Genomic DNA, 25,024 nt, shown 5'->3' on the forward strand with positions numbered 1-25,024 from the left:
TTTTAATTAAAAAGCGCCGAGCAGAATTTATCGCTCCAAAGTGGAAATTTTAAGGCTGTGAAGAAAAGGTCAGCGAAAGCACAATTTCCAGTGTTCCCAGGCGGCATAGCCGCACTCCCCCTCTAGCGGCGCAAATTGGAACAACTTTTTTCACGTTTTCTTGTAGTCGCCGCCAGACTCGACGACGATTGTGCGCTAATGACAATCATCGCGTTGAACATGACTTTGGTGACGCCAAGAAATGTCAGCGACAAACTTGGCGAGAAGAAAAAAAAACACATTTGGAATCAACCAAAAAACCTCAGGACCTCTCAAGGACCAACTATTTCGGGGCCCGAATCGATATCTCTCGAATCGCGCGCAAAATTTGACTTTCAAAGCAGTTGTGCTAAAATTGGAATTTAGCAACGCCAGCAAGTCTCTGTCTGTCACAACAGGCCCCAGACCTGGAGTGGAGCTCGGGTTTTATCTGCGATTGGTTCCGACAGGGAGTTGTCACGCAGCCACGTGTTCAAGTAAATGGCATTCACATGCACGCGACGACAAGTGCAGACGCGTGTGCCCATTGTGTAACAACAGATTTGAAAAAGAGGGGGAGGGGGGGCGCATCATGACAGCTGTCGCGGTTTTGTACTAGCTGTTTGAATGGGATCCATCGAGAAGATGCGAGGCATAGACTAGTAGACTTGAAGTTGAGTTAACTTAGCTTAAAAACGATTGTTTCTTTTTGTTGAAACTGTCGCCACCTAGTGATGGGCACTTGAAACACATATTTCTACTCTGTGTAGGTGTTGCCATCTGTTTGTGATAATCTGGAGTTTATTACATTCATCGTCAATCAAGTTACAGTCGACTCTCTGGCTGTTGATCTTCTCGATATGAATATTGCTCCATCTGTCAATTAATTTTCAGTCCCTTCAAAAACATGCTTGGATTTTTTCGTTTTATAATTTAATAACTCCCGCTCTCGAAATTCGAAACTTAGAGACAGAGAAAGTTCGCTGTATAATCTCTTCACTGCACTTATCGCCATATAGTGGGGTGTTCTTGAAACAGTAACTTTGAACTGGATTGATTTTTCTCTGTGGCTGACGCAATTTAATATTGGATCTCATGAAACCAATCGTAAAATTGGTCGTTATTTCTTCGCAGTAGCTGTCACTGAAATTCGGAAAAATAACCATTTATTGAATTTTCATCACTTCACTGTACTTGCCGCCATCTGGTGGCAAGTAGAATCGGTTTTTCTTGTTGTGGGTATATTTCCCCTAGATCTAGAATATAAGCCCCAGATCTTTATTGGTTGGTCCTTATGCTCTTGTCTGGAAAACTCATTAGAATTAGACAGTTTGATTGGTTGAAGATGTCGACCAATAGGTCGTTCAGGATACTTAAATTCTCATCGGTAGATGTCTCTATCCTCAACCTCTTAGGTATCAGGATCTCTACGCCATAGATGTCTCTGAAATCTGGGTTCTTTATTTTGACAAGTATTACAAGGCACTCACCTATAGATGTCGTGTTTCTTACAGATTTTTATACTGGAACTCATGAAACGTATACTAATTACTGTTCTTGTCACCATCTAGTGGCGAGCTGTGGAATCACTTATCTAGATGTTTACTGATTTCTTCTCTCTGTAACTGTAACCATCTAGTTACAATTGCAATTGAAGCAATTGTGGTAAAATAAATTGTTATCTCTCCATTGTATTTGACGCTATCTAGTGGTGAGCACTTGAAACACTGATCTAGATCTCTACTAAAATTTATTTTCTGCGATTGACGCCACTTGTTACCTGTAAAGGAGGTTTAAGACTATGACAAAAAAAAAAGCAAACTCGCACTTTTTTACAGTTTTCAATACACAAAAAAAATGGTAATATTACATCTGGGAAGGGGTACATCTTTTATGTCAGATAAAATGTGCTATTTTACCTCTGAAAATGTGTAATTCTACCACTATTCTGGTGTAATGTCACTTTTTCAGTCTTAATTAAGGTAAAATTACATCATAAAAGAGGTAATATTCAACCTTCTAAAATTACACCTTCCAAAATTACAGTATTTTTTGCTGTGTACATTTGGCTTTGTTTGCGACTTTGGCCAACTTTCAAACACGAAAAAGCGCGAGTTTGTTTGTCATAGTCTAATACCTCCTTAACCCTTCAAACGATATCTCTTTGCGGTATCTGTCGCCATCTAGTGGTGAGCATTCACAGCACATGAATCAAGTCTACTTATCTATGATTCGCAAGGTGTTCAACCCCGTTCCAAACGCAATCTTTCATCAGCAAAAAAAATCCCTGCCAGCTTCACAATTCATCGAACAATCCATCATCACGAGATGGAAAGCAGCTGACTTGCCACAAGCTTTCACCACTCGTGAGAAAATCGCAAATCTCCCAGCACAATATGTTTCACACACACACATTTTGCGAAAAATCTCCGTAACCCCCCAAAACAGTAGCAGTAGCGTGCCACCGTGTTTACACATGTCGTCGTCGTCGCTGGAGAGGAAATTGCCGTGCGATTTGCTGCTCCCGACCACGGCGTGTTTATGAACTGATTTTAACGAGCACCGGCTAATTTTAGACGACCTCAAAGTTGGTGAGTTGTCGTCGCGCCCTTACGGGGTGCGATTTGTCCCTAATAAAGTTGACTAGAGTTTTTTTTTCGGAAATTTAATTTAAAGTTCCCACTTTGTTAAAAGAACTCATGTTTGAAACTCATCACTACTTTAAATTTGTATTTTTTTTTGTGCAGTCATTTTGACAAATAAAAACAAGTCGAAAATGGGTTATAGTTATGAGTTACCAATGACGAAATTCAGTAACTCATGAGATCCTTACCTAAAATTGTCTCATCTATATTCACGAGATCAATAGAATTTGACATGCTTTTGATGCAGTCAATTCAAGAGTTACTTAAATGGTTTGTTCGTAACTCATTTGTGAACTCATCATGACTCATGAGATCCAAAGTCCATGCATTCGATTAAGGAAATCGCTTCAACAGTCAATTCAACGCATCATTAGAACTAATGAGTACGGTCATGAGTTACTGAAATGGTTTGCTGGTAACTCATGAGTAACTAATTTTAATGCTGAATGTTTTTGGAGAACTCATACTGGTAACTCAAGCTCAAACGTCACCTTACAATTTCTCACGTGTTACAAGCTTCCTTTATGGTAGAAATTTTCCGATTTTTCGCAAACGATTTCAACAATTTTTCTACAAAGTCACTAATCAATTTTCTTTTTCAACTCTACAGGCAACGGCACGATCGACTTCCCCGAGTTTCTCACCATGATGGCTCGCAAAATGAAGGACACCGATAGCGAAGAGGAAATCCGGGAGGCGTTCCGAGTCTTCGACAAGGACGGCAACGGCTTCATCTCGGCGGCCGAGCTGCGCCACGTCATGACCAATCTCGGCGAGAAGCTCACGGACGAGGAGGTGGATGAGATGATCCGCGAGGCCGACATTGACGGCGATGGCCAAGTTAATTATGAAGGTAAGTCGAGGTGTCCTTGCGAGATTCTGGAAAGGGCCACGCGACTAGACAATCCTGAATCCAGTGAAGATCGTGTGACTAATTGGTCACAATCTGCAACGAACTGCGAACCGTTCTATAAATAACCCACCCCCCTCACAAGAGTCAGCTGTGCGAGCAATGCTCGGCATTTTTTTTCTGTTTGTCGCGGGTGTCGCGTGAGATTGATGCATCCCCAAGATGCCGGTTCCGGTGTTTCTCGTCGTCGTCGTCGTCTACACTGCAGAATACAAAAACCCTAGCCAAGTCGTCGAGCAAATGAGCGAGTAGGTGGCAAATGCACCACTTGTAGTGGCGCGCGCGCGCGAACAACAAAAAAACAGAGACTAGAGATTTTGTGACACTTTTTAGAGGAGGGAGGGTTTCACACGCGGAAATGATGTATGACCGCAGCGAAGCTGCGCAGTTTCTTGAAATTGCTCTCGCGGTTAGCGAGTTGTTAAATGTTGGAACTTGCTAGCGGTTTGGGTAAATTTTATGGGTCCCCTGGTCTGGAGCAGCGACTTGTTTACGAAATTGCGTTGCCGTAATTGTGAGATTTTGGTCGTGGGAAAGTTTGCCCACAGAGTTGGACTCGAACCCGGAGATGTCGCGCTTATCTTGGGGCTGCTTGTTGCAAATCCGGGTGGCAACGTTTGAAATTTTTGGGGGAGAGCTTGAGTTGGTCACACTCGCGGATGTTTAAACAGCTGGGCTGCGAAAGATAAGAATCGCAGGGACACAAATCTTGGATGCAGTTTGATGTCCGGGTCTTATCATGTTTAGAAGCTTCTGAATGAGCTAACGTTACATGTTACGTTTGTGAAGAGTGTTATTCTCTCTGACATCTCATGACAGGGTTTCCACAACTTCAATCAAGGTAAATGTAAATTACATCTTTTTTCATGTATTTTTACAACGTGTAGAAGAACAATTTACTTTGCTGATTTAAATTTTCCACATTTGTTCTGACACAAAATATGTCGAAAGTTCAGAAAAAGTGCACAGTAACAAAATTAATTTTGGAAATTTGAAGATTCGATGGCTGAATTTTAACTTGTTTTAGATAACGTTAAAAAGCAGTAAAATTCCCAACTTTTTGAAAAAAATTACAAATTTCAAAAAAATTTCGGACTTTTTTAAAGATTTGGCAATTTTTTTACTTTTCCAGAATTTATAGCCGACCTATTTAGCGTCTGCAAAAAAAATAGAACTTCGCACGTTACCGTTTTTTATCCTTCCGGTTTCACCTTAAACCATCATAATTTTAACTTTGCAGAATAAACATCTATAAAAGTGCATGAAAAGCCAAAATCTACTCAAAAAAAGCATTTTCAGATCCATTCACGGTCCCAAAATCGATGTGATACAGATCAAATACAGTTATTTTGTATTATTTTACGAAATTTCACACACTTAGATTTGCTAACCGATTTCGGTAAAGTTTACCGAATTTTCAACTGCTGAACAGTTCGATAAACTGAAAATTACCGAATTCGGTAAAAACTTACCGAAATTCGGTAATGAAGTTCATCGTACAACCGAAATTCGGTAAAATTTGGTTCATTTTGACGGATGGTTTACCGATCTAAACTTTACCGATTTTTCAAATACCGAATTCGGTAAAAAAATCTAGGTGTGTATGTAATATTACACCCTTAAATATGTAGCCCATCAGTATGGAAAACCTATTTGACCGAAATATCAAGCTCATATATGCGTTTATCCTTTCCATTCTCTATCGGTCTGATAGCCGAGCGGGCTAAGGCGCCAGTGTTGGTGCTGGGTTTGAGTCCCGTAGGTTGAAACTTTTTTTTTTGTGTTTCCAACAAAATGGATATGCAGTGTGTAAAATTTAGTATCTTTTTTCACGAATGTGCATGCTTTTGCATACGATTTTACCATCGGATTCTTTGCTGTGTATTTCAAGACCCTTTTGTCAGATCTTTACAATGCAATCGGAAAATTTCCTCAAAGAACGACGTTCAACGATGTCCATAAGTAATTTTGGAAGTTATTTTCAATTAAATGCTTTTAGCTTTTTTCTTCAACTGCTTAGCTCAAAATAAATTATTTAAATATCAAGATTTATTGATCAAAAACAGCATTGTTCATGCAAATACCTCACTAAGAAAAAACCGGAACTCAAATCAAATCGAGTGACGGAAATCCGGGCAAAATCAGCCGCATTGACTGCCATCTTGAATTACATATTTCCACACCATTTTTCGGTGTGATGCAACTTTTCCTTCCTAAATTTGAAAAACAAACTACATCAAAAATGATGTAATTTTACACCAGCAAGTTTTACACCTACCAAATTTACACTTTTTTAACTGTACGTATAGATCACATTACAGAGAATATAGCCAACTCGTGTGCTCTCTAGCTGTTCTAGCTCGTTACCATATTATTACGAGCTCCACTTCCATGTCGTCGTCGTCGTCTTCATTGTCTGGGGGTTACGCTTCTGTTTCAAAGTGCCGCGCCATGACGATCGTCGTCACTACATGCTACTAGCTTTGCGGCGGGTCCAGTTCCGACAAATATCAGGATGCTGCACATTCCCGAGCTATTCTCGAGCTATGCAGTGTAGAGACAATGATATGGTTTTCGGTTACGAGCACTGTGCTCTGCTATCAAAGACATGCCTCTCCAAAGTGTACCCCTAGCACTTGCAAAGTGGTTCAAAATCTCTGCTGGTGTGGGCATGCTGAGCGCGCTCCCATTTGATGTAATGCATATTATTATGAACTGCAAAGTGGTCGTCGTCGTCGTCTTTTGCAGCTCTCTTCTTCATGAAGTTCCGACCATACTCACCATCTATAATGCAGGCATGGTCTACAAAGTGTAATGTTTGCCATGCAAATTTGCGCCCTCCCACGACGTCGTCATAAACTGCATTGGACACTCCACAGTCTGCGCATTGCAGAGCTGAAGTTACTTGTTACGGTGGTTGGGTGGTAAATTGCTTCCCATTTTCTTTCGTCACCGCAGCTCGTCCAGCGCGACCTTCCTTTTTTGAGCAGAGTGTGGACCGGACGTTGCCCAATCCATCTAGAGGCAGCAATCAACGCCCGCGTGTCAGTCAAATTTAATGTGTCCCGCTGGTTGACCAGTCAGGTGCTTGGATCGGCGTCACGCCACCGTCGAATCAGGACTCGACGATCTAATTTCGGGGCCCCACTGACATTGATTTATCGGGACGACCTCGGCGAGGCCATTAACACCCGCTTTGTGGGGGAACGGAGAAAGGGTTGCGCTCACGTGAGTTGTGGCCTGATTGCACAATCTACCACCCAATTCTACCTGACTGTGTTGATGGTGGGAGATTCGAACTCTGAAATGCAGCTCAACTTCAAAAGAGGAGGTTCCATTTTGCGGAATAAGGTCGTTCTGCAGCTCACACGCAAGCCCATGTTCTTCTACGCCCACGCCATCGTCATGGGGGTGATGGATTGGCCACCGGGAAAAGGTCGGAAAAGCTCGCATGACGCAATCTCTCCCAGTGGGTGCGGCTCAAGCTTTGATCTACCACCATCTATCTTACTGAAAGCGTGGCTGAAAGGGGGAAGGTAGGTATTGATTGGAAGCTCCTGCTTAGTGCTCCTCTGAGGAATGACTTGGTTATAAGCGCCCAGCTTACACAAGTAGAGCAGGATAAGAGCGAATCTCGAAAGGAAAGCAGAAGCTCGATAATTGCATTGCAACTAGTTTCGAGAGAGATTGTTACACTTTGTTGCCCCAGCAAAAAGCTGATTAGACTCTGCCAAGTATTTTGGGATTTTGCACAAGTGCAGAGTCGCATCGACTACTTTTCCGAATCACTGCACCGACCAATAATGGCCCCAAGCGCCGCGAGTACAGCAAAACAGCTCTGATTTATGACTCAATTTTCGCAGAATGCTAATTTCATCCCATCGCCGGAGGCGACTCTCTGCTATGGCTAGGGTAAAGGTTCCAGTTTTTGGACACATTTCAATTAAATTTAGCAATAACAAGAGTCACAAACTGAAACCCTCACTTAAATAAATCGAATTGAAAATTACATAGGGGCAGGGGGGGCAGAATGGACCAGGGGGGCAGAATGGGCCACCCTTGGTTTTGGGCTTTAGAATGGATTTAGACCAATTGTAAGGCAAGGGTCTTATAAAGGACGTCAAATAACATCACCATACCGAAAACGACGTTTGAATTCACTGTATTTTTCGAATTATGAGCAAAAATGTAAATTTATTGAAAAACCACGCAAATGTTGTTTATTTTGAGGTTTTTAAATAAGCTTTCTGAAAAGCTGGATTGTTTGAAAAAGTTTGCTCAATGCTTATAACGTTACAAGATGTTACTACCAAGGTATACAAACAAAAACGGAACCTTGAAATCATTGAGAGACTTGGTGGTGAAAGTGTTAAATTAAAATCCACTTGGGGGCAGAATGGACCACCCTTATCCTGCCTTATAAAAACAATCAAATGTTATGAAATTTGGATTAAATGGATTATTTCACTCCTGGTAGCTTCACAAATCACCTTTAATGCAACATTAGTTGATTTTTAGTTGTTTTGATGATTATTTGTAAAAATAGTGTCCTTTTTCAACATAGTAACACTTTTTTCAAAAATCTTTGTTTTGGTAAGTGACTATTTTTATAAAAGTGGTCTAACTTCATGGAAACTATGTTAGAAAGGTACCTTAAGTCATTTCTTATCTCCCTTCAACGTTGGATTAGATGAAATGGCTTGTTTTCTAAGGTGGCCCATTCTGCCCCGCAGGGTGGCCCATTCTGCCCCGCACCCTGGAAAAGTAGTCGAAAAAACATTTTTTTTAAAGTGGCTCAAAAATTGTTTTAAGCTAAAAAAATTCATCAACCAAGTATACAACATTGAAGGGAACATCCCAAAGCATAAGCCTACTACACTGAATTCATAAGTTTTCATGTTTTTCTATGGTTTTTGGAGCATTTTACTTAGGCGGGCCATTCTGCCCCCCCTGCCCCTAAATGAAGGCCATATTGAAACCGTGAATCCCATCCCATATCGGGACGCGCGGTGGAAAACTCATTTGGCTAATGAAATGGACTCGATAATGGGCTTTCCGAGCAACTATGGAGGCCCCCGCAATGTTATTAGCATAACCGTTTTGGTGCCTAATGTCTTCATGAGCGCGCGCAACCCATCATCGAGTTCGATGATGGCGGCGCTGAAATGGCCTAAATAATAATAAATGATGTGTAGATCGACGGGGTAGATTTGTGTTCTTTGTCTTTTTCAACAAAATAGGAATATTTCAGTTAAAAGAATTTCATTGAAAAAAACTCACGAGAGGGAGAGAAATTGAAGAGAACGTGCCTCTCTTCTCTCTTTCGAGAGATATCGAGCAATGCTCAATTAACGAGTTTTGAGATTTTCGTAAGAAGTTTTTAATCACACTAATACGTAGACAAATGAATCGTCAGACGCTGGCAGCCAGCGTCAGCGAAGAAAGATGCCTCGAAAATCTGTTGTAATAATTATATAAAACAAGCCTTACCCGACAAACTTCGTTCTGCCTTTTTTCGTTTGTTGACGTTTTTAACTTTTTTGCGTATTCAGCCTCCTGTGATCAAAATTTGATTTTACGTAACTTTTCCCATACAAACGGCAGGTGTTCCGGAATCGGTCTCAGAGTGGCCAAAGTTTCAACTAATTAGTGTAAAAACCTTCCTTGGACTTATACGAACCCAACGCAACAAAGAGCACCTCGAACCGACGCTCCGTATTCAACTGATTCGCGTTCGAACAAAACCGTCGAAATTTTATATATATATAGATTCTAAAATTTAAATATTTGATAATTCAAAATTTCACAATTAATTGAAGATCCGGTCATTTTGAAATTCTAAATTTAATGAATATAGTATAGGCGTTCAAAAATTCAAAAAAAAATCAGCTCGACAAAATCATTCGAATATAACCAAGTTATCTGAATACTTGAAAAAATTAAAAACAATGATTTTAAAAATCTATTTAAAAAAAATAAAAATGGTGTGGCTCAAATTGTTTATATCTCTAAGGGTGCACAGCAGCAAGGAAGTTATTGTCTTCTTATTCCAAAATTGTCAAACTTAAGAAGCTTTTAGACTATGGCAAACAAACTACCAAAGAAACTCGCACTTCACAAATACAGGGAACAAACAGAGCAAGCCAAACTGTCAAAAAGTTTGTTTGTTTGTTTTTTTGTTTGTTGTAGTCTATTAGCTTTTTTACAAACCCAATCCTGCAACAATCTGATTGTAAAAATAGTCAAACTTTGTTGTAAAATATTTTGTACACTGTACTTTAGGGGATGAATTAAAAATCATATCGATAGTTTCCGTAGTTTTGAGAATACTAAAATTTCTGTAACAAAAATCTGAGTACGAAAGCACTGATTGATGTGCTCCGCGAATTCTGAAGTTTTTAAATTATAAATAAAAAACAGGAATGCCAAAGTCAACATAATAATTCTAAATATTTTATGTTCTAAAATTCAGAAGTTTAAAATTCTGAATTCTAAAAACCTATAATTTTAATTCTAACATTTACAAGAAATAAAAAAAAATAGATTCATTTCCCAAATTTGAAAACTAAAATTATAGAACATTTTCTCAACATCTACAAATCAGAGGTAGTCGATGATACCTGAAACATCCAGCCATAAAATATATTAAACTTGAAAACTATTAACTTTGTAAAACCATTTTGTCAAGTATTTTTCTAGGAATATCTTTCAAAAAAGCAGAAGACATTTTGATGCCTCTGTGCTCTCTTGTACTATGTTGGGATTCAGAGGCATCGATTTCGTAACAAAGCGTTTTTGATTATGTTTTTTATTTATTATTTTTAAATCGAATTTCAAAATATTATATCTGTCATCTTCAAACAGCAATAATGTAGTTCAACAATCGCCACTAATCTATAATTTTCTACTCGAACCGGCGTTAATCCCCCTGACAGCACCGGTAATTACATCTAGACAACTCCACACTGGCCGGAAGCACTTGGCGTCACCACCGCCGTCCGTGCACTTATTCTAGATAAATCGAATCCGATAACCCACTAAAGCCATCCCGTGGTGGTGGCGATGGTTCCGGATTATAGTGGCACAATCGCACATGCTATCATAGGGTGTGGCCCTTTGACGAGAGTGCCCTCGGACACGCAACTTTATCGCCCTTTATGAGCGATCCACGTATAAAACACACAAAGAAATGTTCCTGCAGAGTTGCAAAAGTGTTGAAAAGTTCGAGAGCGCACCATAAAGCTTTAAATTTATGAACTTGTTTGTGTTGGTCCACGCCCACTCCATGTTGCAAAAACTCTGGGAGAAAGGGTCGACTCGATTGTTTCCGGCTCCCTCGTGGGTGGTTCCGGAGGAAAGCTTTCGACACAAAGGAAAAGGATTCCATTTAAAATTCTGCGCCCAATTACTGGGGGGAAAGTGGACGGAGGGGGAAGTTTTCAGAAATGGATTGAACCAACCGGGGATGATAGAAGCCACAGACAGAGAGATGTACCGTTGTGTTTTATGTTGCAAATTGCGAATTTTCCAAGAGTTCCATGTGCTCGCCAATAGATGGCAGCACCGATTCCGGAGAGATTTTAAGCTAAAACACTCCTCTAACAAGCTCATTTTCCTGGAAAAAAAAGATCCACATGACCAGCCAACCAATCGTCACACGTCCAACGCAATAGAAGCCGGTATTGACACAGAAAGTACCACCTACGTCAAGAGATTTGCAGCTGGTCGGTGCAAATCCAATCATCAGCCGTGTGTGATACACTGATCAGATGCTGCCCCTTGCACGTGATGATTATTTTTACAATTAATCTCACATGCAGCACGTTACCTTCGAAAAGGTGCAACCAGTGCGCGCGCAAAACAATCGGGATAAATCGCGTGGGTGAGCAACTCTCATCATCAAGAGTTAAATCTCTTCCCGCGAGATAGAGACAAGCGAAAAAATAAATATTGATTAGAGAAGATACTGTGTGAGAGCGGTGGCGGAAATTGCAAGTTTATTTATGTTTCTTTCGCACACACACCCCCCTCTCTTTCCCCGTCTAGTTAGGTCTATAAAAGAACATCAGATTTGCTTGTGCAACAAGCGATTTCGCACACCCGTTTGCGACTATTTATTTGTGCAATTAATAAATCTCGAGCGGGTAGAAAAAGTACTAGTTAGCACTGGTGGAAATAAATGTATCGATCGACACTGAGAAAAGGCTACGGCGGGGGACGTCCATAAAATTTGTAACGAGCTTTTTTAAACAATTAATTTCGTGCATTTTGAGCCAAATAAAAAATGTCTATATAATGAATGCCAAAAAAGACAAGTTTTAGAAAATTTAACAAAGAAAATCGATAAAATTCTGACAGCGTAACGTAACTCGTGGAACCTCCCTCCATCGCGAGAATCGCGAAATGCGTCATCGCGGCGGGAGACGCTAAACGATCGGGGCGCGCGATGATGAGCTTTGCACGCGGAAAGTAAAATCAAACGAAATCACGTGTGTCTTATTACGACGAGACTACAGACTCGGAGTGTTTGGCGGTGCCAAAACAACAAGATTCGGAACCGGGGGGTGTGTGCGGGCAGTGTGTATTTTTAAGTTTGTTGACTAATTAACTACTGCAGTTGATCGGCGAGGACCATGTCGCGGAACACTTTGAAGATGAAGATATCGATTGTTTAGAATGCTGTTGTCATTTGAATCTCTCTAAAAAACTTTTCAATAGTTGCGAGTGCTCGCCAATAGATGGCGTTGGTGCGAGTGAAGACAACGTGTAATTCTTAAAGATTTAGGCTGTTTGTCTGTGATCCCTTACTGATTCAATAGTTTAATTTAATACTAATGTCTTCCAAATTACATTACTACATGTTAATAAATACTTAATCGATACTTTGCTAATGGTCGAACCAAATGGTTCACGTGAACCGGGGCACCTGTTGTAATTTTCGTGATTTCGCAATAACAGTTTTCCCATATCCCTGATCTAATCCTTATTGCAAGGTCACCCACTATTGCTATTAGTTCCCCCACACCAGATCCAGTAGGACTATACCAATGGGACCAAGAGAGCCTCTAATCCAATTACCGGGAACCGCGGCTGGAGAAATGAAATATCGAAGCACTTCCTCATCGGCGTTGGCCAACATATGGCCACTCAACACACGAGGGAGAGGAGTAGGGGTGATGGGGGGTTGCGCTCCCGAATGACCAACTTTTCAATGCAATAAAAACCAATGGAATGCCGTAATGGGGACCGACCGGCTTGTTTTGCGCGCTGCAACTGGTCAGCAGTGTGGCCAGATGGCACCACACACATGTGGTGCCATCGAGAAAATATGTTGCAACGTGAAAGGGAGGATTAGGATGGGTTCTGCTTTGAAGAAGGGCAAAACTTCCGGTGTAATCAAACAATTCTGGTGATTTTTTTTTCAGTTTTTAAAATTTGAAATTTAAAAGCAGGCCTGCCCAACCTTTTCGGCTCAATTTTCACATTTTTGAACGTCAAAATTACAATTGTTAATTTTTTCATGGTTTCTTTGATGGAATCGGTTCTCAGATGACCAGTGAACATAACTTTGATAAAAGTTTGAAAAAATATTTTTGCAGGTCGTTTTTATGTAAGTTTTAAGTGAAAAATTGGTCCGGACTCGATTATCCAAAGGTTTGAATGGGACTTCGGATAATCAAATAATGAACAACCAAATTTTTCGTATTTTTTTTATTTTCTTGCTTTTAACTTCAAGTTCAAGTACTGCGACCCAATATTAGTAAAATTTTAATAGATTATTGCCAATAAAATTACCTAACGTATTTTTTCAAGATTCGCCACCGCCATTTTGGCCGCCATCTTGGATCAAAAAATTCTAAATTACTTTGAAGAATTTTAGGGCCATGCTTAAGCTCAACAATCAAAAATAAGACAACGAAAAATAAATCATGATTCGATTATTCCGAAGTTTTTTTTATCAAGGCCTTCGGATAATCATGCCGGGACTGTATTGAAGGAGATATAAGACCATGACAAACACGCAAACTTGTTTGCGGCAATCTCGCAAACAAAGCAAAATGTATGCTGACGTTTCTTCAAACAAATCTAGAGTTTTTTTTTTAATAGATCCTATAAAAATATGGAAGACAATAGCATAGGACCTTTTGAAAAAAAACTCTAGAAATGCAGGCAAACTGTCAAAAATTGCGAATTTGTTTTTTGCCATAGTTTAATCCCTGCTTTAGATTTTAGTTTTTGAATGTTTTGATTTACAAACTGTATAATTTTCGATTTCTTTAAAAAGTTTAAAAATTAATGTATACAAACATAATTTTTTAACTATTTTATATATTTTTTAATATTTTGCTTTTTTATTGTAAAATAGCAGATCTTTTCTAAAAAAATTTATAATTGTTAAATTTTGAATTTTCATATTTAGAATTTTTTTATGTCTAATGTTTCAATCATTTAATATCAGGATTTAAAATTGTCTAAGCAAGAATTTTCAAATTTTTCGGTCTATAAAATCGTAAGTCATAACTTTAATGGTCCCCAAAACATGAACAATTCAAATTTAAAAAAGGTTGTCTAGTCGCGTTAAAAATTTATTTTCCTCTCAATTTTATAAAAATTTCTGAAACTATCGTTACTAACTTATGTTTTTCTTTCTCTTTTTCTTTCCAGAATTCGTAACAATGATGACATCGAAGTGAGCTACAGGTCGAAAAATTGCGCCTTTTCATTATTTGTTTATAAAGAAGACTGTAGCCACGCGCAACACCAGCTGCGCAACGCTATTGCTATGGATTTAAAGAAGAAAAAAAAACAGTAAAAAGAGAAAAACAGTAAAAATTAACATTAAATTAATTAAAAACAAGAGAGAAAAAAAGGACAAAAAATAATGCAAAAAACAGTAAGGAAAAAATAACTTAAATTAATTGTAACAACACAATTTTAAATAAGATAAATAAAAGAAGGAAAGAAGAGAAAAAATACATTAATTAAAGTTAATCACTATCCTTAATCTATTTGTGTAAATTTTTGTAAAAATAAAATATAAATATAAATTTAAAAGAACGAAGAGAGGGCAAGGCAAAGCGAGACAGAGAGAAAACAAAAAGCGCGTTTTAGGCTCTTGGCGCTCGCGCGCGCTTGTACGCTCGCGAAAAGAGAAAGACAGACGGACGGACACTAGCGAGAGCGAGAGACGGAAAGAGAGCGAGAGAGTGCAGAAAGCCGAAGGCTGTTTTTCCACGACGACGACATTGCATTTGCCGAGCGCGCGCGCGCTCGCAGCTCCTTCTTCTTCGTCTTCTTCTTCTCTTTTAACATCTTCCTTTCTTTGTTGGAGATGTCTTTGTTTTCGTTTTTGTTTTGACACACGTCGTGTTTAATTCTTTTTTCTTTCGTTTCTATTCGTTGTTTATGGTCGATCCCCGAACAGAAACTACAAAAAATACACACGAAACATTCACACCCGCTACGATTACTTGTAACACAAATACAAACAAAAAGGACAACGGAACGCAGCGACACAATCGAAAGCCATAGACAAGCAGACACAGAACCGGAGCAGCAACATCCAAGACCACCAAACTTGTACTACCAACTACTACTACAACTACTACTACTTTCCTCACACAAACACGATGATTCAGCGTTTTTTGAAACTATCTAACCGTATTTGAACTTTAAAAAAGAAAAAAAAATCCATTTTTGTGTGTGTCCCATTTGGAACGACAGAGAAAAGAGAGAGAGAAGCGCAAATTTGCGCGAAAAGGTAAAGAGGATCTAGATTTTGAGAAACAAAAGGAGAAGGCAAACGATATGATGATACATTTCCCACTTTTTAAGCAGTAAAAGCAAACAAAGAAAACAAAAATCCATACAATTTCCGTTACTTTGTTCGAATGATGAAACAAACTAAGAAAAAATTAGAAAAAAAAAACAAACAAAATATCAAGCTTGGCATGCGTAGTTTTCAAACAAACAAACAGCAAACTCTAGTAGAGAAACAAAAGAAGAAAAAATAACAAGAAAGCAAAACACACACACATAATTGTAATGGTTATACTTAAAGCAAACAAACAACAACAACAAAAACAATGGTGAATTACTATTTATTAAAGTCGTAATTTATAGTCGTTCGATCTAAGAAAAACCAAACAAAAAAAAAACAACAACAATCGTGTTTTCTTCTTTCTCTTGAGTTTGTTTCTTCATTTGTTTTCAAATCAATTTTTCTAAGTATGTGTGTGTTTTTGCTGCTCGTGTGTTCGCGTGTGTCTCTATTGTTTCTCGAAGCGAAGGGGCGGGGCCTTTGGCTTGTGTGTTTTTTCTCGTTCGGCGATCGGTTTGTTTTCCTTTTGATTGATTTTTTTTTTTGTTCGTTTCGTTTTTCCTCTTCTTCTTCTTCGTTTTTCATAAAAAAGACAGTGACATTTATTTTTCAGTGCGCGGAGAACAATGGGAGGAAGAGGTAAGGAGGAGGAGCTAGCGCTGCGCGCGCGCAAGGGGGCGTGGCTTTCTGCACCAAGTTGGGAAGGGGGAGGAGCTTAGACGGTACGGAGAAGGGATTTTTTTTTCAAGTGAGAATTGGTGGGTTGGGGGAAAACAGATGGAACGAAAAGATGAGGATGTGAGGAAGGGGTTTGGGGGAAAGCGAAAAGAAAGTGATGCAATCGAATGAAGAATCGAAGAAAGGTAAAAAGAAGGGAGTTGAAGGGAAGAAGTATATACAAATAGAATTTGAAAATTTCAGATCCAGAAAAAAAACACAGAAAATAACGAAAGTGAACAAGAAAGCAACAACAAATTAACTTTTTTTGCAGCATTTACTTCTAACGGTGAAAAAAGAAAATAACAGAAACATTTAAACATTAAGTGTACCTAGATGAGAGAGCAAACTACAGCAAATTGTAACGTATACCAGAAAATTCACCTATTAAGTGTCATTTTCCGCGCTATTGTTTTCTTCTGCAAAAGGCATCTCTCAACTGGCGTCGTCGCCATCTGGTGGCGAGTTTTCGAAACCAGTGACAGATGCAATCGGAGCAAGTTTCACGTCTGTTTGTCTATGGTAGGTAATATTTTTTTCTATTTTTTATAGTTTTCAAACACCAACACATATGCAAAATCGTACTCTTCACTTGTCGATGATACGCAACAACACACCAACACAAATTTATCCTGAAATGTCTTCTTCTTGACGTTTTGTTTATTTTCACGAAACTTTAAACTTTTTACCTACACAATTAACGTTAGCGAGGAAACAAAACAGCAACAAAAAAACAAAACAAACAAAAGTAAATGGTGAAAAGTGGCGTGTAAATTTTCTATTGAAGAATCTTTTTGTAAAAGTGAAAAAGCATATTATGAAGAGAAAAAAAACGTAAGAAAAAACAAACCTAAATATGAAGCAAAAAATACAAAAAAGATATAACAACAAACATTTATGAATTAGCGAGAAAAACAAAACAAACAAGAAAATGGTATAAACTTAAAAGAAGCGAACAAAAGCAAAGCATTGAAAGCAAAACAAACAAAAAATCGTCTGTTTAGAAATTTCTTTTTCTTTCTGCAAATCGAAGTTGTAAAAAAATCCTAGCAGGCGGCAGCGCGCGTGGTCGCGGTTTGACACGCGGTGGGCACGGCCTACTGATTTTCCGGTGTGCGCGAGCACAGACAAGCAGCACACACAATTTGGTAAAAAATGCACTTTTTGAGAAATAGAAATCAGAAACCGGCAAATTCTGAGGGTGCTGAACAACAAAATCCGCAACTCTATTATCTCTCCCTCTCTTCCGTGTAATCCCACCTACTCTAGTGTGCGTGACTCTCTCACAAATGCAAGCAACGAATTTTTGACGTTTCCGCCCGCCCCGAGCGTGGTTGAACTTCGCCAGGGTTACCACAAACGCATTTTTTATGCCAGGCTGAACCAGCACCCTCTCGCGGAACAAAACAGCAAACTCTATATCCAGCAAAAAAGAGGAAAACAGAACAAATTTCTTCCCACCAACAACAAATCGTAACCGATTTGGTCTATTTTTGTTAGGTTTTTTTTTGCTCGGTGCCGACGAGGCAAGCGCAACGTAGTAGGCCATACACCGCCATTGTTGAACGAAACTTAGTGATGGACGAAAGAGTAGGGTTAGCACTTAACTAAAAAGTACACTCACACACACAGAAAAACAAACAAAAATCGTTGTTGGATGCCACAGACAGGAAAATGGTTTAATTTTTTTGGGCTGTTTTATTGTTTTATCAGCAAATCACACCACTTTCTTCAAATTCCAAACTCTCTCTCTTTAACCTATACACAGATCAAAAACGCGTTTAAACAAACTGTTACTACCTTTAAAGAAACTTTGAAAAAAAAATCAGATACATTTAAGAAACGAGGTTAATCATCTAGTGGAAACAAAAAAACAACAACAACAAAGAAAATCCTTCGTATAAAGAGGAATAGAAACAAGAAAAAAGAAACAAAACATCTAGCTAAAACAAAAAACTTAAAAATTGAAGAAAATTTGTAACATCGGCGTGAAGCAAAAAGGTAAAAGAAAACAACAGAAATGAAAATTGTGCGCTTTCTAACTGTAAAACTTCTAATTTTGTTGTTTTCGGTTGTCCCAACAAAACAAAACAAAAAAAGGTAAAAAGAAAACCAACCGAACTTTTTCAGTGTCCTTACAAATAAAAAAAAACTCTCGACTCTACTCGGAGGCTATAACTTTAGAGGAAGAGCCCCCAAAATATCAGCAACAACCCCTTGTCTAATCAATAGTTGAAAGGTCGAACGGTACTTGGTGTGTGAAATTTTGACAAACTTAAAACTCCTAACAAAAGAAGTAAACAAGAAAAAACAAACGTAGGAAGTAAAATCTCCCCTTGGAAAAAAGAAATTAGAAAGTAAGAAATCTTACCCAAAAAAAAAACACGCTATTTTTTCGAACCCAAAAGAACGAAATAGTAAAAAAAGCTATCAAACTTTTTCACCTTCCAAGCAAAAAAAAAAAACGTTTTTTCTCTTTCCCGTTTTTTATTCGTGCGCTACCCAAGTTTTACCAACAACAAAAAAGAAAATCAAGCAGAATCCAGAGCAAAGCGCGCTAACGCGAAATATTCCAGCAATGAGAATCAGAAAAAAAACAACACAACAACAAAACACACACAAAACAAGAACATGAAAATCGAAGAAGCAAACAAATCAGACTAGCAAAAAACCAGCAGCAGAAGAGAAACATTATTTGCAAGAACCTGTAACATCACCACAGCATAAACCGAGACAGCAAACATCAACTAGAAAAAAAAGCAAAAGAAGGTAAAGCAAACATGAAATAAGGAAAACAACAAGAGTAATTAAAAAAAAGACATAATATGAAATAAATGTTTCTTCACTTTTAGGTTGAACTATAAAAAAGTGGCTTGTTTTTATTTGGTCAGTGGTTTCTCACATCCGTTAGGAAAACTTCGTTGGAAGCGTTTTTCACTTTCCGACACAAGTGCTGAAAAGTTGAAAAACTCAGATTTACCTACTCAGTTTAGTCGAAACTGAACCAAGAAATTGTGTAAAGTTTAACCTAATTTGAGTGAAATTCGCCTAAATCTAACATTTGTCCCATTTACTCATTTCTGAGTACACTGAAACCCCGGTGGTTTAACACCGATTGTTGTCAAACCAAACATGAAATATGTTTTTTTTTTATTTTTCTCCACCTTTTCAAATAAACCGCTAGAAATATGACTCCGAAAATGTTCGAAAGATTATCTGTAATCTAAAATGACGATATAAGGCTTCCCTGACTGAAAAGTCCGTCGGACGTCCGTCGTTTGTCGTCCGTGCAATCGTACGACGTCGCACGACAATGTCGTGCGACTTTCGCGCGAATGTCATACGTTTTTGCACCAAAATGTCGTATTTGTCGTGCGATCGATCATCGAAATTGTTCGACATTGTCGTACGACATTCGACCGACGTCGCACGGTTTTGTTATTTAGGTTGTCGTGCCTGTGTCGTGTGCTGTTTTTTCGTTTTTATTAGGTTAGGTTGCAGTAAAAATAGACATTTTTTTATTTTTAAATTATTTTTAGATGTATTGTATATTTTCTGTAAATTAAACTTTTTCACTAAATTTCATATACATTCATTAATTTTAGATGTTGTGTATCGCGATCTTTAAGTGGTTTTTTGGCGTTGTCTTCCGGTTGGCCTTTCAGCTCATCTCGTCACTTCGGCATCTTGGCCGGACTTTGTCAGCCATCTTTTCGAGTTTGCTTCCGTTTATTTCCCACGGATTGATGGCCACCGGAGTACGGGACAACATCAGTTTACCGGAAGTGTCCGGTGCAGGTGTTTTTGCGATCGTTACAGCTTCCGTTCCGTGGGACAAAACGGAGACGCTGGGTTGTCAGCAGGATCTGATTGGAATATTTTTGGTAACCTGAAAAAAGATTACGTCATTTGGCTTAATCATCCAACACATAACTAAAGTTTTGTTAAAAAAAAGAAATCTCATGACAGATATCATACTCAAAAAATCTGCGAAAATTCATAAATTATGTAAATGTGGAATATTCAAAAACCTTTGAAGAACTGTAAATTTAATAACGTTAATTGTAAAATTCAACTTTCAATGTTAAAAAATAAAAATAAAAAATGTAGCCAATTTAAACATGAAAATTTTTAGGAAAAAAGACAAAAAAATACTTTAAGACAAAAAAAAATCAAGCATTTTAAATTTCAGATAAAAATCAACATATGTATGGAGAATCTTGTTTTTTTTTATTTAAAGTACATGTGTTTCTTGGGACACTTAAGTCCTTGTAATGAAGCAATAAATTTTAAAGCTTTTGAACAATTTTGAAATGTTTGAATGTTAGAATCGTTAAAATTTAAAATATCAAATAATTTTATAATAAAAATAAATTCTTTGATATTTTTAAAAATAGTTTATAAAATCAAGAATTTAAAGAATAATAAGTTTGAAAATTTAGGAGTTTAAGATTTGTAGAATCTAATTTTATAATTTTATAATTTTATAATTTTATAATTTTATAATTTTATAATTTTATAATTTTATAATTTTATAATTTTATAATTTTATAATTTTATAATTTTATAATTTTATAATTTTATAATTTTATAATTTTATAATTTTATAATTTTATAATTTTATAATTTTATAATTTTATAATTTTATAATTTTATAATTTTATAATTTTATATTTTTATAATTTTATAATTTTATAATTTTATAATTTTATAATTTTATAATTTTATAATTTTATAATTTTATAATTTTATAATTTTATAATTTTATAATTTCATAATTTTATAATTTTATAATTTTATAATTTTATAATTTTATAATTTTATAATTTTATAATTTTATAATTTTATAATTTTATAATTTTATAATTTTATAATTTTATAATTTTATAATTTTATAATTTTATAATTTTATAATTTTATAATTTTATAATTTTATAATTTTATAATTTTATAATTTTATAATTTTATAATTTTATAATTTTATAATTTTATAATTTTATAATTTTATAATTTTATAATTTTATAATTTTATAATTTTATAATTTTATAATTTTATAATTTTATAATTTTATAATTTTATAATTTTATAATTTTATAATTTTATAATTTTATAATTTTATAATTTTATAATTTTATAATTTTATAATTTTATAATTTTATAATTTTATAATTTTATAATTTTATAATTTTATAATTTTATAATTTTATAATTTTATAATTTTATAATTTTATAATTTTATAATTTTATAATTTTATAATTTTATAATTTTATAATTTTATAATTTTATAATTTTATAATTTTATAATTTTATAATTTTATAATTTTATAATTTTATAATTTTATAATTTTATAATTTTATAATTTTATAATTTTATAATTTTATAATTTTATAATTTTATAATTTTATAATTTTATAATTTTATAATTTTATAATTTTATAATTTTATAATTTTATAATTTTATAATTTTATAATTTTATAATTTTATAATTTTATAATTTTATAATTTTATAATTTTATAATTTTATAATTTTATAATTTTATAATTTTATAATTTTATAATTTTATAATTTTATAATTTTATAATTTTATAATTTTATAATTTTATAATTTTATAATTTTATAATTTTATAATTTTATAATTTTATAATTTTATAATTTTATAATTTTATAATTTTATAATTTTATAATTTTATAATTTTATAATTTTATAATTTTATAATTTTATAATTTTATAATTTTATAATTTTATAATTTTATAATTTTATAATTTTATAATTTTATAATTTTATAATTTTATAATTTTATAATTTTATAATTTTATAATTTTATAATTTTATAATTTTATAATTTTATAATTTTATAATTTTATAATTTTATAATTTTATAATTTTATAATTTTATAATTTTATAATTTTATAATTTTATAATTTTATAATTTTATAATTTTATAATTTTATAATTTTATAATTTTATAATTTTATAATTTTATAATTTTATAATTTTATAATTTTATAATTTTATAATTTTATAATTTTATAATTTTATAATTTTATAATTTTATAATTTTATAATTTTATAATTTTATAATTTTATAATTTTATAATTTTATAATTTTATAATTTTATAATTTTATAATTTTATAATTTTATAATTTTATAATTTTATAATTTTATAATTTTATAATTTTATAATTTTATAATTTTATAATTTTTATAATTTTATAATTTTATAATTTTATAATTTTATAATTTTATAATTTTATAATTTTATAATTTTATAATTTTATAATTTTATAATTTTATAATTTTATAATTTTATAATTTTATAATTTTATAATTTTATAATTTTATAATTTTATAATTTTATAATTTTATAATTTTATAATTTTATAATTTTATAATTTTATAATTTTATAATTTTATAATTTTATAATTTTATAATTTTATAATTTTATAATTTTATAATTTTATAATTTTATAATTTTATAATTTTATAATTTTATAATTTTATAATTTTATAATTTTATAATTTTATAATTTTATAATTTTATAATTTTATAATTTTATAATTTTATAATTTTATAATTTTATAATTTTATAATTTTATAATTTTATAATTTTATAATTTTATAATTTTATAATTTTATAATTTTATAATTTTATAATTTTATAATTTTATAATTTTATAATTTTATAATTTTATAATTTTATAATTTTATAATTTTATAATTTTATAATTTTATAATTTTATAATTTTATAATTTTATAATTTTATAATTTTATAATTTTATAATTTTATAATTTTATAATTTTATAATTTTATAATTTTATAATTTTATAATTTTATAATTTTATAATTTTATAATTTTATAATTTTATAATTTTATAATTTTATAATTTTATAATTTTATAATTTTATAATTTTATAATTTTATAATTTTATAATTTTATAATTTTATAATTTTATAATTTTATAATTTTATAATTTTATAATTTTATAATTTTATAATTTTATAATTTTATAATTTTATAATTTTATAATTTTATAATTTTATAATTTTATAATTTTATAATTTTATAATTTTATAATTTTATAATTTTATAATTTTATAATTTAGAAATTAAGAAATTTTATAATTCAAAAATTTTGAAAAAAAAAGATTTGATAATTTTTTAAATTAAAGATTTTTTAAATCATATTTTTTTAATTTTTTTATAGATTTTAGAAGTTAAAAAAATATAAATTTTAAAAATTTCAATTTGATTTATTTTTATTTTTTTAATATTTTTTTTAATTTTTGAGCTTATGAATTTAAAAATATTCTTTCTTAAATTCTGAATGTTTGTTTTTTTTAATAATTTCAAAAACATAACTCACCATTGATAATAACTTCTGGCGAATCAGAAACGCCGCCGGGAGTGTATTATTCCGTCCTCCTCCGCCTTTTCATTCCCCAGATCAGTGAACAACTCCCTGGAAACTTCCGTTTCCTTTTTTATGTTCCCTTGGCTGGAACTTGGTTGTTACGTCATCTGGCGACGTAGCCTCCGTTACAAACCGCCGAACTCTTCGCCCGAGGTTCTAGAAAAATACGACGCAGCTCTAAAGTGTTCGGCCACACCCAGTACCACCGGAGGGATCGTTATCAAACGCATCGGCAATAGCGAAAGAAGAGAAATAGTAGGAATAAGAAGTGATCTTGAACTTGAAATGAGTAGGCCTTTGTAATAGCTTCTATTGTATCTACAAAGTACTACACCAAGACGCGCTGTTAAAAACTCGACTAAGATCGTAGAATATTGTGCATGCCAGTGACCTAAATTTACGATCGCAGCCCTACTGCGCGTTGTACCCCAGAACAAATTGTGCGCCACGCTAATATGATCCCGTAGATCGAGCGCAATAATTAGAAATTGAATTCCCCTCGTGCGAGGCATCCCAGCCGATGAACGGCTTAGAAAAGTATAAATATTAAGTAAGCCACAACCTCGCTGTTGGACCTACCGTCAGTGCATGCATTCCGGCCGTTGAACGGTTATAAAGGGCATAAACGTAAGTTCGTTCAAACTTTTCCCTAACGCTGGATTGATCAACTGAATTTGTATCTGTAGGGAAAATTTAATCACGTCAGAATAAACGGATTCAAATTTGTGGAAAACTCTGTTACTTGACCACTTCTCGTAACAATTCTTTTTCTCCTTTGGGAATGCACCGCAACCTCCCGTGGAAAATAAAACATCCGCTTCCTCGACCGCAGACCGGTTCCTTCCCATCCCGTCTTCCGCCATGGCCGCCGGGTTATCTCTATTTCCCATCCTCCTTCGCCTCCACCGAAATCAGGAAACCTGGAACACATGACACTATGATTTGGCCGCACGCCCACTCCGGCTGAATCTTTCCGGCAGAAAAAATAACACAACTCACCTATCAACCGGCCAAAATCCTTGCGAAGCTCAACAGCAATCAAGTTTAAACAAGTCCAACTGAAGAGAACTGTCAAACTGCTTGCTTCGACGAAAATCGTGACGTCAAATTGAAGGAAAATCGATAGAAAAAACAATTTCGGGCATGTCGAGTGTTTGTCTTACGTTTGTCGTCTTTTCGACCAATCGATATCGAAACGGTAAAATCAAAACCGAGCGACAACTCGTACGACGTGCGACATTTTTCAAACAGGGTTTCTAGGCCCAGTGAAAAAAATATAATTTAACCCAAAAATGACGAACTTCTCGTCACAGTGTCCTGATGCAAAAAATGATCGAGCTCGAACTGTCACAGCCCTGCGAAGTATGGTGGCTGACATATCGGGCGGCCAGTCAAAAAAAACAGCTAGAAGTCGCCTGACAAAAAACTTTTGCTAGAAAGAGATAGGAAACCTGATGCAAACAAACGTCCAGCTGTAATGTAAGG

The 25,024-nt window shown here is 34.3% G+C and overlaps 1 protein-coding gene across 1 annotated transcript in view; it reads left to right on the plus strand.

Moving 5' to 3' along the window:
- Positions 1-17,718, plus strand: part of LOC120419134 (calmodulin) — a 79,172-nt gene extending 61,454 nt beyond the window's left edge. Inside the window, exons 3-4 of the mRNA XM_039581722.2 lie at positions 3,274-3,516; positions 14,239-17,718. Coding sequence (XP_039437656.1) covers positions 3,274-3,516; positions 14,239-14,267 — 272 coding nt within the window. The 3' untranslated portion in view covers positions 14,268-17,718. The remainder of the gene's footprint in view (positions 1-3,273; positions 3,517-14,238) is intronic.
- Positions 17,719-25,024: the final 7,306 nt, after the last annotated feature.

The sequence above is a fragment of the Culex pipiens genome, chromosome 2, assembly GCF_016801865.2.
Source record: "Culex pipiens pallens isolate TS chromosome 2, TS_CPP_V2, whole genome shotgun sequence".
Taxonomy (NCBI): Eukaryota; Metazoa; Arthropoda; class Insecta; order Diptera; family Culicidae; genus Culex; species Culex pipiens.